The sequence below is a fragment of the Oncorhynchus mykiss genome, chromosome 2 (assembly GCF_057628025.1).
Source record: "Oncorhynchus mykiss isolate SJ-2025 chromosome 2, ASM5762802v1, whole genome shotgun sequence".
Taxonomy (NCBI): domain Eukaryota; kingdom Metazoa; phylum Chordata; class Actinopteri; order Salmoniformes; family Salmonidae; genus Oncorhynchus; species Oncorhynchus mykiss.
Genome location: NC_143023.1, coordinates 68,926,744 through 68,943,129, shown reverse-complemented (window position 1 = coordinate 68,943,129; position 16,386 = coordinate 68,926,744). Strand labels below are relative to the sequence as shown.

Sequence of the window (16,386 nt, the reverse complement as noted above, 5' to 3'; positions counted from 1 at the left end):
TGTCTTCTGTCATGGAAAGGACGTATAATTACGTAAAATCAGTTTTTAAAGGGCTGAAATTTGTCAGGTCCTGCTAAATTATGTTACCCATGTGTGGAAATCCGAAATAATAATCTGCTCAACTGTAGCCTACATTAAATGTAATCTAGTTACTAGATAAAGGATTTACAAGCAGGTATAAATTGACAGTTGAGTCATCTATTTTCTGAAACTACAGCTGGATGCGCTGCTATTGTGTGTCCCGTTTACCGCATGCAGCGGAGGGAAATTGTACAGACCCATACCACAGTCCTCGCTAGGCTATTAAAAGTTTGCTGCCTGGCTTCTATTTTTAAAGCTTGACAACGAATTTCAAAAAAACAAAACCTGCAACAAAACACCACGCGGAGGAGAAACAAGCATGCCTATTACAGCAACATTTGAGCAGTAGCATAGGCTGGCTACTCAACTATAAGACATTTGAAGTGCACCATACAGGAATGCTGATTTCAACCGCACCGGTGATTCATGCAGTGCAAAACAAATATTAATGTTACAACAACCTAGCTACGGTTTTGTTATTTGTAGTTAAATACTTTTTTTTGCAGCATATTATGCACATTTGCAAGCATAGCAGCAAAGGCTGGACCAATATTATTGATCTATTTAGTTTTTTTGTTTAATGCTATGTACATCAAGGGCCATATTATTTCTATTAAAACTACGAATTTGTGGTCTTTTCAGTATGGCCCTCGCACTGGTTGAGTTTGACACCCCTGAGTTATGTGCTTGTTTTGATTAAATAAATGCTTCAAAATTCACAAATTAGTTGGTAAAGATTATCTCATGGAACAAAATATGTATTAGATCTCTTGAGCCTGTGTTTACCACAGACATTATTTTCGGGATGGTCATAATTGCCCTTTGAGAGTCAGAGTACCATCATTCTTACCCCCCCCCCCCCCTTACCCAACTCCCTGAGGGACAATGGTGACTCTGTTGGAGCCGGCTGCCCTTTTCCAGTCTGTGGGTCTTATCAGTATTCTAGAGTCTATTAAGGAATTCTTATTTACGGTGTTGGCCTGGCAAGAGGCAAAATGTTGTGCTAAAGAGAAGATACTTAAAATGGCCTTATACATAAGAATGTTTGAGCCTGCTTTTTGCTAGTGATGTCCACCTGACAACACTATTGATCACAATGGTGAGTTGGACATTTCTGATTGTTGACCAAACGAAAGGCTGCATGATACAGAGTTAAGAGCCTTCAGTGTAGAGCAACACAGAGAGAAAAGTACAACAAATCACCCATTTTCTGTCTAGAAGGAAAAAACAGCTTTGTGCCGGTAATAAAACCCAATATGCATCTTGAGTTCCCTGACAAAGTTCTCTAGATGGGTGGTGAAGCTCAACTTCTCATCCACCCAAACTCAAAGAAATGTGTATGCTTTGACATGCTCTACAGAATGTCCTTTCAGGGTAGTATGTTACTGACCTTTACGATCAGTTGTTGACATGGTAAAGGCATGTTGTTTTGACAGACTCCAGTGGAGGACGTTCCTCTGGCAATCGCTCCGTTCCAGGGCCGTGTGCTGGTGGGCGTTGGCAAACTGCTGCGCATCTATGACCTGGGCAAGAAGAAGCTGCTCCGGAAGTGTGAGAACAAGGTGAGACGGGAGCTTGACGTTACAAACAAACACAAAAATACAAACACACAAGGATGTATAATAAACTATTGACTACTGTGTAAACACAAGACCAGACGGCAGTGTGGTAAGTTGCTGGTTAGGACGGCTAACAAGCTCTCAGACCAGGAAGTGTCAGTGTCAGATTGATGCTCCTGCGACTGTCTTTTGTAATTGTACCACTTTACTTTCTCTGTTACAAAGTGGGATTCAAATCGATATAATTGTAATGTTTTTGTCAACGATCTAGACAAAATACTCAAAGTGCTCTCAATTCACTGGTATTTATCAATGTTTTTATCGATTGTAGGGCTGTAGCCACAGAATTCTCGTAGTTTTCAACCATCAATCACAACCTTTTCAGCTGGCAAAATACAGCCAATGGCTGTATCGCACAAACTGCGTCAATCACTCCCACACAGCTAGCAAGCTAGCACTCGTCATGGAAATGGGGATGGCTGGATGTAAATTTGGACCAATCCCTGTCAACCCATACATTAAAACATGGCTATGAAGCTCTACTTTGTAACCTACTATGTTATTTTTTTTATTTTTCTCTGATTTAAAAATTCATTGATGTAGCCGAAATAAAAAAGGGCTGTCGCAAAGAGTTGAAAGTGCTTAGCACGGCACTTGTTTTACATTTGCAATCAAGTCGTGTACAGTTTAAATCTTAGAATATTAGTGTTTTTAGACATCGGTAACAACTGCAATATTCAAATTCAAATCAAATGTATTTATTTTATATAGCCCTTCGTACATCAGCTGATATCTCAAAGTGCTGTACAGAAACCCAGCCTAAAACCCCAAACAGAAAGCAATGCAGGTGTAGAAGCACGGTTGCTAGGAAAAACTCCATAGAAAGGCCAAAACCTAGGAAGAAACCTAGAGAGGAACCAGGCTATGTGGGGTGGCCAGTCCTCTTCTGGCTGTGCCGGGTGGAGATTATAACAGAACATGGCCAAGATGTTCAAATGTTCATAAATGACCAGCATGGTCGAATAATAATAAGGCAGAACAGTTGAAACTGGAGCAGCAGCACGGCCAGGTGGACTGGGAACAGCAAGGAGTCATCATGTCAGGTAGTCCTGGGGCATGGTCCTAGGGCTCAGGTCCTCCGAGAGAGAGAAAGAAAGAATGTTTTTATTAATGTTTTTAAAATGATTTATGACTTTGACATTTAGTGAATTTATTTATGTCCATTTATGATGGTATTTGATGTTTCTGAATATTAATAGTTCTAAACATGCTTTGAGTAGTGCAAATTAATTGTAAGTTGTTTTAATGGGCTTTCTTCATTCCGATTGCTTTATACTTTTCAACTGAACTTCACTGTCAGTTTTTATCCTATTATTTTAGGTTGACGTAGTCTTATTTGTAGAACATTGAATATAAATCCTCCTTTGTAACCACAAACACTGGTACTTGACCAGTGGTTACCATTTGCATAGTTAATTAATTCCAACATGAACTTCAAGAAATGTAATCAATTCATTTCCTGCAGTAGTTTGTCATGTATACTGTCACATTTATTTGGTCTTAGTATGCCTTATTTATTTCTTTATGAGATAAATCATTCTATTTGACCTCTATTAAATTTCAGTTTTTACTTTCGCAACGTGACGGCAGTATGCCGTTTTCCAGGGGTCTCTACTCCCGAAGTTGTTGACTTGTTCTTGCAAGTTTCCTAGTCGTTCTCAGCTGAAGAGCAGTTTCTTACTGCTGATTTTAAAATTGATGATTGCTATATATTTGAATCATTACTGAATTATTTAATGGAACAAATTAACAAATCATCTATCCACAGCATTGTTTGGATAGATACCGGTATATAGTAAAATACAATTTGCCACCCAGCCTAGTTTAAGACTGAACTAAAATACTTCAGGTTCAGGTCTCAAAGGAATCAAGTTAACCACTGTAGAATTGTTTGCGATCTAAGTGCAGTAATCATGTTCGGAAGAAGATTGATTTGTAAGAATCACCTTCCAAAATCAAAGATAAAAGGCCACAGCATCATCCATCCATTGTACCAAAGGACAATTTACCACTGTCCACCTCTTGTTTAGGTTCCAGACCTTCCAAATTAAATCCATATGGCAGTCCATTGAGGACAGAGTTGTTTAGTTGATGTCATCTATCTCGTTTGCAGCATGTGCCCAACCTGGTGACTGGTATCCACACCATCGGTCAGCGGGTCATAGTGACTGATGTACAGGAGAGTCTGTTCTGGGTGCGCTACAAGCGCAACGAGAATCAGCTGATCATCTTCGCTGACGACACCCACCCTCGCTGGGTCACCACTGCCTGCCTGCTGGACTACGACACCATGGCTTCAGCAGACAAGTTTGGCAACATCAGCATTGTATGTGGTCGCTCTTTATTGTTCCTTTCTGTCAAAGGTGTTGGGTATTATATTGGATACTACCTTTTCTCTAAAAGGGAGTGTTTGCCTGACGCGTCATACTAACAGTTTTAACCAATTTATGATATTTCAATGATGCCACAAACATCTTGAAGGCTTTTACACTTACATTTTGTACCCCCTCAGGTGCGCCTTCCCCCTAACACCAGTGACGATGTGGATGAGGACCCAACTGGGAACAAAGCATTGTGGGATAGAGGTCTGCTGAACGGAGCTTCTCAGAAGGTACAGGCTTTCTGCTCTTCTGTCACAGCATCACAGCTCTATAGAGACTTGTTGTCGGTCTCTCGCTCTGGATCACTGTTTGTCTTGGTGATGTTGTGGTTTGCCTCATCCGAGGCCAGACCTGCTCTCCAAATCTTGGCAGCTCTCCAGGCCAATTTGCTGTTAAATATACTGTTTTCCTTTTAGCTGTTTATTGGAAGCTTTTAAGAGCTAGAAGATGTTTAGGTAGTCAGTGGGAAATTCCCTCCGCTTGGATTTATTGTGGGCAATTGGTAAAAAGGGTACATATAAGCAATGTTTTCTGGGTGTGTGTCATGGGTGAGAGTTGTTCTGTAATGCCCTGTCTGTGCCTGACCCTGTACCATGTCTGTTCCCCGTGTCAGGCTGAAGTGATCATGAACTACCACATTGGGGAGACGGTGCTGTCACTGCAGAAGACCACACTGATCCCTGGAGGCTCGGAATCTCTGGTCTACACAACTCTTTCTGGAGGCATCGGCATCCTGGTGCCCTTCACTTCCCACGAGGTACCTCACACACACACACACACACACACACACACACACACACACACACACACACACACACACACACACACACACACACACACACACATAGTGTTTTCAGAAAGTATTCATACTGCTTGACTTATTCCACATTTTGTTGTTACAGCCTGAATTCAAAATTGATACAATATTTGTTTTACATCTCACCAATCTACACACAACACCCCATAATGTTTAAGTGAAAATATGTTTTGAGAAAGTTTTGCAAATTTATTGATAATGAAATACCGAAATCGAATTTACATAAGTTATTTGCACGCTTCCAAATTCAGCGTGTGTGCATCCAATTTCCATCATTACAACTTGTTTGGATTCCACCTGTGGCCAATTCAATTGTTTGGACATGATTTAGAAAGAAACAGACCTGTCTATAGAAGGTTCCATAGTTGACAGTGCATGTCAGAGCAGAAACTATTAGGTTAAAGGAACTGTCCGTACATCTCCTAGATAGAATTGTGATGAGTCATACAGTGCTTTCAGAAAGTATTCAGACCCTTTGACTTTTCCCAAATTTTGTTACGTTTTAGCTTTATTCTAAAATTTATTAAATTAATTTCCCTCATCAATCTACACACAATACCCCATAATGACAAAGCGAAAACAGGTTTTTGAAATGTTTGCTAATGTATTAGAAATAAATAACAAATGCTTTACTTGCATACTTATTCAGACCCTTTGCTATGAGTCTTGAAATTGGGCTCAGGTGTATCCTGTTTTCATTGTACATCCTTGAGATGTTTCTATAACTTGACTGGTCCACCTGTGGTAAATTCAATTGATTGGACATTGTTTGGAAAGGCACACACCTGTCTATACAAGGTCTCACAGTTGACCGTGCATGTCAAAGCAAAAACCAAGCCATGAGGTTGAAGGAATTGTCCGTAGAGCTCAGAGACGACAGGTTGGTGTCTAGGCACAGATCTGGGAAAGGGTACCAAAAAATGTCTACAGCATTGAAGGTCCCCAAGATCACCGTGGCCTCCATCACTCTTAAATGGAAGAAGTTTGGAACCAGCAAGACTCTTCCTATAGCTGGTCGTCCAGCCAAACTGAGCAATCGGGGGAGAAGGGCCTTGGTCAGGGAGGTGACCAAGAACCTGATGGTCACTCTGGCAGAGTTCCTCTGTTGAGATGTGAGAACCTTCCAGAAGGTCAACCATAATCTCTGCAGCACTCCACCAATCAGGCCTTTATGATAGTGGTCAGGCGGAAGCTACTCCTCAGTAAAAAGCACATGACAGCCCGCTTAGAGTTTGCCAAAAGGCACCTAAAGACACTCAGACCATGTGTAACAAGATTCTCTGGTCTGATGAAACCAAGATTGAACTCTGTCCCGAATGCCAAACGTCACGTCTGGAGGAAACCTGGCACCATCCAACGGTGAAGCATGGTGATGGCAGCATCATGCTGTGGGGATGTTTTTCAGCCGCAGGGATTGGGAGACTAGTCAGGATCAAGGGAAAGATGAATGGCGCAAAGTACAGAGATCCTTGATGAAAACCTTGAGTGCTCAGGACCTCGGACTGGGGCGAAGGTACACCTTCCAACAGGACAATACCCCTAAGTGCAGAGCCAAGACAATGCAGGAGTGACTTCGGGACAAGTCTCTGAATGTTCTTGAGTGGCAAAAGATGCTGTGGTCTAATGAGACAAAAATGTAGCTCTTTGGCCTGAATGCAAAGCGCTTTGTCTGGCAGATCATCACTTGTTTAACACCATCCCTACTGTAGGGCATGGTGGTGGCAGCATCATGCTATGGGGATGCTTTTCAGCATCAGGGACTGGGAGACTGGTAAGAAACAATAAATGGAGCCAAATACAAATGCTTGATGTGAACCTGCTTCATAGTGCAAACTACTGTAGACTGGCGTGAAGATTTCCATTCCAGCAGGAGAATGGCCCCAAGCATACAGCCAAAGCAATGCTGGAATGGCTTCAGAACAAGAATGTGAAAGTCGTTGTGTGGCCCCAGCCAAAGCCCAGACTTGAATCCCATTGAAAATCTGTGGATCAACTTCAAGATTGCTGTTCAAATTAGAAATCCACATGAGAAAGTTTGCAGACTCCGCGTGTAGCATATTGTCTGCAAATTCAGGAGAGTAAAGTCAGTAGGAGCGGGACGAGGATGGTCAGATTACTTTTTTTTCCTTCTGGTTATCTGGAAGATGTATCTCTAGTCATTTGTGTCTTTCATTAAACAGTGCACTTAAAGCATCAGACATGCTCAATGCATATATAGTTGATATGATTAAAACAAAGGTGTGTCTACAGTGCATTCTTAAAGTATTCAGACCCCTCAACTTTTCCCACCTTTTTTTACACTACACCCTTATTCTAAAATAGATTACATTAATTGTTTTCCTCATCAATCTACACACAATACCCCATAATGACAAAGCAAAAACAGGTTTTTAGAAATGTTTGCAAATGTATAAAAATAAATTTACATAAGTATTCAGAGCCTTTGCTATGAGACTCAATTGTGCTCAGGTGCATCCTGATTCCATTGATCGTCCTTGAGATGTTTCTACAACTTGATTGGAGTCCACCTGTGGTAAATTCAATTGATTGGACATGATTGGAAAGGCATACAACTGTCTATGTGACCGACTGCCTCGAATTGGGCTTATGTAGCAAAATTTGAAATGCAGTTTTTTACATTGGATACAAGTAGAGATTCAGAGCTAGAAAATTGTATATTAAACACTGCAGTTGAAGAACAATGGTTAAGTAATTCTGCGTTGAAAGTTGATTCACTTGTAACCCCACTTTTGAGAAAATGGTCGTTGAACGTTTTGGTACACCTACTGGATAGCTCTTCTTTGTCTACACCCATTCAGCCTTTTTCACACCCCTTTTAGCCATAGCACCACCCATTTCTTTAAGGATTCATGTGAGGCCATTTGCTAAACCGAAATATTAGTTTAGTTAACAACCGAAGATTTCAAGACTAAAATTGGTAAAAGTAGTAGCCTACAACAAAGAAAAACTCCAGGTAAAAATACACTATCTAGTCATTGGCCTATTTGCTAATCTGACTTTGATGCATGTCATATTGTTCTTCACATTACTGTCACTAGTAAACCCACACTATATAAATAAAAAGTTGATATGTCACATGCACAGAATACATGTGTAAACAGTACAGTGAAATGGTTTCTTGTAAATACGAATTTGTTATAACTGACTTGCCTAGTTAAATAAAGGTTAAATAATACTTTTTTATAGCATAGTAGCAATTCAAAAATAAAGTGTCCAGATAAAAATATTGTATTAATATTTTGTTTAGACATGTAGCTAGCTAGCTAAACAAGGAACCGGCATTATCCCCAATCTTACTACTATCAACCAATACATAGTCATAGCTGTAGCATTAATCTGCAGGTAGCTAAAGCTAACCAACCAGGTTCAATGTTAGATAGCTAACTTTAGGCTATAACAAAGAATGCAAATGGATTTCTGATTCGAATTATATCACAACAAAGATTATACATTTAACATTACATAGCGAGCGAGCAAGCTAGCGTTCACTAGCTAGTTAACAGCATGCTTTTAACTTGATATGAAAACAACTTTCTGCCAAAATTAGAAACGTGTAATACCTGAAAATGTAGCTAGACTCTTACCAGTATACATGGATGAATGCTTCACGGCAGACTGGGACCATTTTAACTCTGTTTGTTTTGTTTGTAGCAAAATTTTATTTGGCCAGCGTTGTCAAGTCATTCCGGTTCACACTGACTGGTGTACAGAAAGTATGTAAATGTGATATTTCAGTTTTTTATTTTTATTAAATGTGCTAACATTTCTAAAAACCTGTTAATGCTTCATTATGGTGTATTATGTGTAGATTGATGAAAAAAACAATTTACTCAATTTTAGAATGCGGCTGTAACATAACAAAATGTGGAAAAGGTCAAGGTGTCAAACTTTCTGAATGCAAGGGACAAATACATGTTTTTACAATTTCAACCAATCGATTGGTCAAAATATTTTTGGGGGTCTGGACAGCATTAATTGATGTTGATAATTAATCTATGGTGTGCCTCTCTGTCTTCAGGATCATGACTTCTTCCAGCACTTAGAGATGCATATGCGCTCAGAGTTCCCCCCTCTGTGTGGCAGGGACCACCTCAGCTTCCGCTCCTACTACTTCCCTGTAAAGGTGGGTACTACCTGATTAGGTTGCATTACTATTCCCCTAGGATGGTGGGGCAAAGAAAGCCACAATTTATACTCCCAGTGATGTAGAGGGAATATGTCCAGAGGACACCAATGTTAACAAATGGAATCTGATACCAAATATTTTGGGTGAAAAGTTATGCCAGGAACCAACTGCATGTGGTTCCTGACATACATTTGGCTGGATCAGTATCATTAGTGTATTTATTATGAATCCCCATTAGTTCCTGCCAAGGAAGCAGCTATTCTTCCTGGGGTTTATTATAGATCCCCATTAGTTCATGCCAAGTTGGCAGCTACTCTTCCTGGGGTTTATTATAGATCCCCATTAGTTCCTGCCAAGGCGGCAGCTTCTTTTCCTGGGGTCCAGCAAAATTAAGGCAGTTATACATTTTAAAAACATGACAATACATTCATAACAGATTAAGTGTGTGCCCTCAGGCCCCTACTCTACTACCACATATCTGTAACGTGTGTGTATAGTGCGTGTGTTATCGTGTTTGTATGCATGTGTCTTTGTTTGTGTTGCTTCACAGTCCCCGCTGTTCCATGAGGTGTATTTAAAAAAATAAATCAAATTGTACTGCTTGCATGAGTTACTTGATGCCATGTAGTCAAGGCTCTATGTACTACTGTGCGCCTCCCATAGTCTGTTCTGGACTTGGACTGTAGACATGCTGTGAATTATTAACAGATTGCATGTGGTCTCTGAACATGATTGCGGAAATCGGAAGCCTTGTTCTTTGGCATCCAGACAGTCTCTTACCTACTGTGTCTGACCCTCTCTCCTGTCTGTTTGTGCAGAATGTGATAGATGGAGATCTGTGTGAGCAGTTCAACTCCATGGACCCCCACAAGCAGAAGAGTGTTGCTGAGGAGCTGGACCGTACTCCCCCTGAGGTCTCAAAGAAACTGGAGGACATCCGCACACGCTATGCCTTCTAGAACCCTCCTGTACTGTACATACACACATACACAAATACACTCACTATGTTAACATGAGGAGTTGAGAGCTTTCTTGGTTTCCTGCCGAGATGTCGACAAAACATAGTTTCCTTGCCTCTTCACAATCTATGAACACTCTGAATCGATCTTTAGGTCCTGTTTTCTTTATTAGGCCTATAAAATGTCACGAATTGTGGTGAATGGTGGTAACAGTCTTTGAATATTTACCCCAAGGTTTTCACTCACAGGATGTAATTTAAACCTAGACGGATTCTGTGGAATGTATCATGTGTGTAGCATCAGTGCTTTATTCTCATACAGGAGCCGTCGCTGGGTTTTCAACCGTGAGAAGCATGGCCTAGTAAACCCTTTGATAGAATTAGCTCAACTGTTTTTGCATTGTGTGATTTGTTTAAACGATCCATTTTAAGTATTTTTCTGTAACTGTGTGCTACAAATGGATTTTGTTTTCTGTATCGATTTGAATCCTAAAAGTCAGTGTCCAGCAGCTGTTTATTTAGTGCTTAAAAAGTATATTCCTTTGGACAAATTGTCCATATCTATTACACAGGATGACAGGATTGTGTAAAAATAGCGAAGGAATACTCGCACTGTAGGAGAGTGATACCATTCCGTATTAGTCATGAGAAAACAGGCAGGCAAATTTGTAAATAAAGTGTTTTTTTAAATCTTTTGTAATGCCTTGTCACATTGTCTGTTATAATTATGTGGGAGAGGCAAAGGAGCAGTGAGTTTTAACAATATCAGCATAGTTTACTGTTTAATTGGATTACAAAGCCAGCTCTGATTTTGGCTTTCATTTTACAATAGGTCTTCTGTGTCTTGTTTTTCAGTCTGCTCTCATGGATGGAATTTTGAATTTTTCACTGAAATGGTGAAACTGCTATAATATCCTCAAGGATCATAGCCTTTTTTTAAAACCTTTTTTTTGCCTAAAATTACAAACCCAAATCTAACAGCCTGTTGCTCATGACCTGAAGCAATGTTATGCATGTTCTTAATGCCATGTGAAAGGAAACACTTTGAGGTTTGTGGAAATGTGAAATTAATGTAGGAGAATATAACACATTAGATCTGGTAAAAGATGATACAAACAAAACCTTTATTTTTTTCTTAATCTTTGAAATAAAATAGAAAGGACATACTTTCAGATAGGAGTCTAGGTGTCATTTAGATTATGGCCACCAGATGGCAGCCGTGTGTGTACAAAGTTTCAGACTGATCCAGTGAAGAATTACATTACACAATATTTTGTATCAAGTCTGCCAGGAGTTTGCCAAAATATGCGGAATTGGTCAATTGATACATTTGCAACTGCATAACTATAGAGAACATACAAAAATGCTTTGGTAATAAAACATTAAAGTTTACACACTCCCAGGAATGTCACTCATAATGGCTAATTTGCTTATACACTAACTTTCACACATCTAGATGTCTGGGCCTGGTGGGTGTGGAGCCAGAGACAACAGTAGGGTCAAACTGTAGACCCCAGTTCCTATATTTGAACATAAGTATTTTATCAACCAAAACTATGCTACATTTTATCTCTGGGACCTTCAGGATGACAATTCAGAGGAAGATTACTGAATGTAAGTACATTATTTACCTTCAGAGGTGAATGTATCAAACCAGTTTCTGATATAAAAAGTTTTTATTGATGTGCACTCACGTCAAACAATAGCATGGTATTTTTTTAACTGTAATAGCTACTGTTAATTGGACACTGCAGTTAGATTAACAAGAATTTAAGCTTTCTGCCTATAAAATACATGTTTGTCCCGGAAAGTTGGCGGCTGTATGCAACAACATTCTAGTCACATTGGCATACGTCAGCAACAACCGTCCCGTTTAGGGACACCCATCCTGTAGAGGATGAGACTTAGCCAATCATATTTGCAGATGTTGATTGTAAGATAAATCTGTTATGTATGAATGAACCATATCTATGTCCCTTCCTTTGAGATTATTTGCACTCTGGGAGATTGAATGCCAAAGAAAACAGAAGGAAACTGGTTCTGTGAGTCAATCTGTTCTATTGGTTCTTAACCAACTGTGCTAGAGTTTGTTTTTGCATTGTTTGGAACTTATTTTGTACGTAATGTTTCTGCTACCGTCTCTTATAACCGAAAAGAGCTTCTGGACATCAGAACAGCAATTACTCACCTCGAATGGGAATTTTTTATTTTTATTTAATGAGTCGGATGGGAAGAATATACTGCAAACAGGCCCTCATCCCCGTCATTAGCTGGAGAAAGAAACAGATTTTGTGGAAAGAGATTCGGGTGCCTTGTGAGGATCAGGCGACGAGTGGCTAATCTGCCTTTGCCATCCGTACTGTTAGCTAGCGTTAAATTGCTGGAAAATAAATGTAACAAACTGAAAGCATGTATATCCTACCAACGGGACATTAATAACTGTAATACCTTATGTTTCACCGAGTCGTGGCTGAACGACGACATTAATAACATACAGCCGGCGGGTTATACACTATCGGCGGGTTATACACTATCGGCAGGATAGAACAGTAGTCTCTGGTAAGACACGGGGCGGGGGCCTATGTATTTTTGTAAACAGCTGGTGCACGATATCTAAGGAAGTCTAGAGGTTTTGCTCGCTTGAGGTAGAGTATCTAATGTTAAGCTGTAGACCACACTATCTACCTAGTAAGTTCATCTGTATTTTTCGTAGCTGTCTACATACCACCATAGACCGATGCTGGCACTAAAACCGCACTCAAAAACGCTACAGTTCAAAAGTCTGGGGTCACTTAGAAATGTCCTTGTTTTCCATGAAAACATACATGAAATGAGTTGCAAAATGAATATAAAATATAGTCAAGATGTGGACAAGGTTATAAATAATGGATTTGAATTGAAATAATTATGTCCTTCAAACATGGCTTTTGTCAAATAATCCTCCATTTACAGCGATTACAGCCTTGCAAACCTTTGGCATTCTAGTTGTCAATTTGTTGAGGTAATCTGAAGAGATTTCACCCCATTCTTCCTGAAGCACCTCCCACAAATTGGATTGGCTTGATGGGCACTTACGTACGATACGGTCAAGCTGCTCCCACAACAGCTCAATAGGGTTGAGATCCGGTGACTGTGTTGGCCACTCCATTATAGACAGAATACCAGCTGACTGCTTCTTCTCTAAACAGTTCTTGCATAGTTTGGAGTTGTGCTTTGGGTCATTGTCCTGTTGTAGGAGGAAATTGGCTCCAATTAAGCGCCATCCACAGGGTATGTTAATGAGTTGCAAAATGAAGTGATAGCCTTCGTTCTTCAAGATCCCTTTTACCCTGTACAAATCTCCCACTTTACCAACACCAAAGCACCCCCAGACCATCACATTGCCTCCACCATGCTTGACAGATGGCGTAAAGCACTCCTCCAGCATCTTTTCATTTTTTCTGCGTCTCACGTATGTTCTTCTTTGTGATCCGAAAACCTCACACTTCGATTTGTCTGTCCATAACACTTTTTTTCAATCTTCCTCTTTCCATTGTCTGTGTTCTTTTGCCCATCTTAGTCTTTTATTTTTATTGGCCAGTCTGAGATATGGCTTTTTCTTTGCAACTCTGCCTAGAAGGCCAGCATCCCGGAGTCGCCTCTTCTCTGTTGACGTTGAGACTGATGTTTTGCGGGTACTATTTAATTTAATGAATCTGCCAGTTGAGGACTTGTGAGGCATCTGTTTCTCAAACTAAACACTCTAATGTACTTGTCCTCTTGCTCAGTTGTGCACCGGGGCCTCCCACTCCTCTTTCTATTCTGGTTAGAGCCAGTTTGCGCTTTTCTGTGAAGGGTGTTGTACACAGCGTTGTACACAACATTGTCTTGGTAATTTCTCGCATGGAATAGCCTTCATTTCTCAGAACAAGAATAGACTGAGTTTCAGAAGAAAGATCTTTGTTAATAGCCATTTTGAGCCTGTAAACGAACCCACAAATGCTGATGCTAATCTAAAGAAGGCCAGTTTTATTGCTTCTTTAATCCGTATAACAGTTTTCAGCTGTGCTAACATAATTGCAAAAGGGTTTTTTAACCATCAATTAGCCTTTTAAAATGATAAACTTGGATTAGCTAACACAACGTGCCATTGGAGCACAGGAGTGATGGTTGCTGATAATGGGCCTGTACGCCTATGTAGATATTACATTTCCAGCTACAATAGTCTTTTACAACATTAACAATGTCTACACTGTGTTTCAATTTTAGTTTTCATTGATAAGCAATTTTGGTGCATTACTAATCGGTAGTAAGGCAAATTAGTCAATGTTGTGACGGTATTTGGACATTTACCCTGTATCTTGATCATTCAAGTTAAGACACCTGATATTGAAATGGATTTAGCAGAGGGTTATTTTGAGTCACTGCCTCTTCCTCTACTTTTAATTTTCAATGTGTCATTCAACAGCAGAACATAATACCATTGTGCCATTCTCGAGGTTGGTGTTGTGCCATTCTTGAGGTTGGTGAGATTGCTGGGAATATAGGTAGTTAGGCATAGTGCAGAGAGATGTTTGTAAACTAAGTGTGGTATCTTTCAGTGAGGTTGTTTGTGCATATTTGTGTGATCAGTGTTGCACCCCAGTGTATGTTTGTTATTATGGCTTGAAGAGGTGCTTATTCTTTGGAATGTGTTTGTCATTCACCACAGTTTGACTCAAGACTTAACCAATTGCCATGTTAATGTAGCTTCTCAAAATGATGGTGACACATCCTTTCTGCTGGCCAGAGATAGATGTCTCAATTAAAGACCTATTTTCAAATTGCATGCATATTCACATATAAATGTCTACTTAGTAATCTGTCTGACATTTATTTACTTAAATGAAATAGTTTTCTAAAGTAACTTCAGTAAATTCCATTGACCTCCTTACTGCATCTGTTTTATGCAAACGTCTTGGTGTTGTAACTGCAAGCAGGAATTAACATGTTAGCAGACTAAAATATTGAGCACCGGGGTCGTTCACCCCGCCCCTTGTTTGAGTAAGAATGCTGAGGATGTATATTCCCTTCATTGGAGAGTCATTGGTCTCCATCTTCTGGGATTCCCCCCCTGATGTCACTCTGTCTGGACTAGCAGATGGTGTTGTTATGATTGAGGTTTGGTTTGAGATTTTGGGGTCTGCACTGCACATGGAATGCCCCTTCTCAAAATGTCTCCAGTGTCTATCTGGCTCTAGGCCAGCCTGAAATCTGAAATGACAGTTCATCTCGATGGCCCACAGCTGGGGTTCTTAAAGTGGGGTCTGTGGATGAGGTACAGCAGCTAGTCCGGAGCCAGATCTAAAACATATATATTTTTAATGAATATTACTAACTGATTAAACACATTTTGGCCGAGGGATCAATGGAATACGTTTAGAAGGTGTAATACAATATTATTAAACAGAAGCAAATGGAACAAAATGGGGATAAACACCTGGATTTGTCCAATAGAAGCTCTCGTTTGCAAGTGTTGGACTTATGATTACACCCTAGATCAGTTAGATGCAGGCAAGGCAGTATTTAAAGCGACAACAACAAAACATCTCTGCCCCATGACAAAATGTGTAGAATTGCAGGAAAATTGCTTGAAAACTGCTAAATGTTCTCTCAGATGCCAAGAGATGGGCCTTCCCAGGGCCTGAGATGTGTTTAGTTCGGCCATGCACTGTCAAAGTCATAGTAGAACTTCTTGTATGCTATTTTTTAAATAAATCTCACTGGAGTTTTTCCTGATTGAGGGGGTCCCTGATGAATTTATTATCACAAAAGGGGTCCCCGGCCCCAAAAACGTTTGAGAATCCCAGGTGTAAAGGAGCTTCCTCTGCAATGATCCTGATTTTGAAACAGAAATAAACAATATTGTATCAGAGGTGTTTGCTTTCACCAGTAAACTTTTTTCACGTACAGCATCTGAAGGGAAGGAAACAGGGATTCCACTTTGACTGTTGGCTACCTACCCCTTCTAGTGTAATTAGGTTTAGGCAATTCTAATCAGACCTAGTCTTTGATTTTACAGCTGACTAATGGATGATGATAAGTTAACCACTTGGGTCAGCTGGCAAATGAATGTCCTCCATAATATTGTAATTGTCTCAAACTCGCAGCCCCATTTCAGCTTCAGAAATTTTACCAAAACCATGAACAAATCCTGTAGCCATTGCAGTATTATTTTCCAGTCTCATTCATGCTGCACCTCAGTACCGCAGGATAAAGCCCAAATAAATCCATGATGATCCACGTGGGCGTTTGTGGTGGGACAGTTTGGTACCCTAGCTGTCCTGAGTAGGCATATGTTGGTCACTCAGCAGTCAGTCTATTTGTTCACAATGAACTCTGTGCCCTAGAAGATAGGTGATGTT

The 16,386-nt window shown here is 40.1% G+C and overlaps 1 protein-coding gene across 2 annotated transcripts in view; it reads left to right on the top strand.

The window, feature by feature from the left end:
• Positions 1–10,703, top strand: part of sf3b3 (splicing factor 3b, subunit 3) — a 50,145-nt gene extending 39,442 nt beyond the window's left edge. For both annotated transcript variants that reach the window (XM_021569849.3, XM_021569841.3), the window contains exons 22-27: positions 1,518–1,643; positions 3,814–4,026; positions 4,213–4,311; positions 4,695–4,838; positions 8,938–9,042; positions 9,864–10,703. In XM_021569849.3, the coding sequence (XP_021425524.1) occupies positions 1,518–1,643; positions 3,814–4,026; positions 4,213–4,311; positions 4,695–4,838; positions 8,938–9,042; positions 9,864–10,004 (828 nt within the window). In that variant the 3' untranslated portion in view covers positions 10,005–10,703. The remainder of the gene's footprint in view (positions 1–1,517; positions 1,644–3,813; positions 4,027–4,212; positions 4,312–4,694; positions 4,839–8,937; positions 9,043–9,863) is intronic.
• The last annotated feature ends 5,683 nt before the right edge of the window (positions 10,704–16,386 follow it).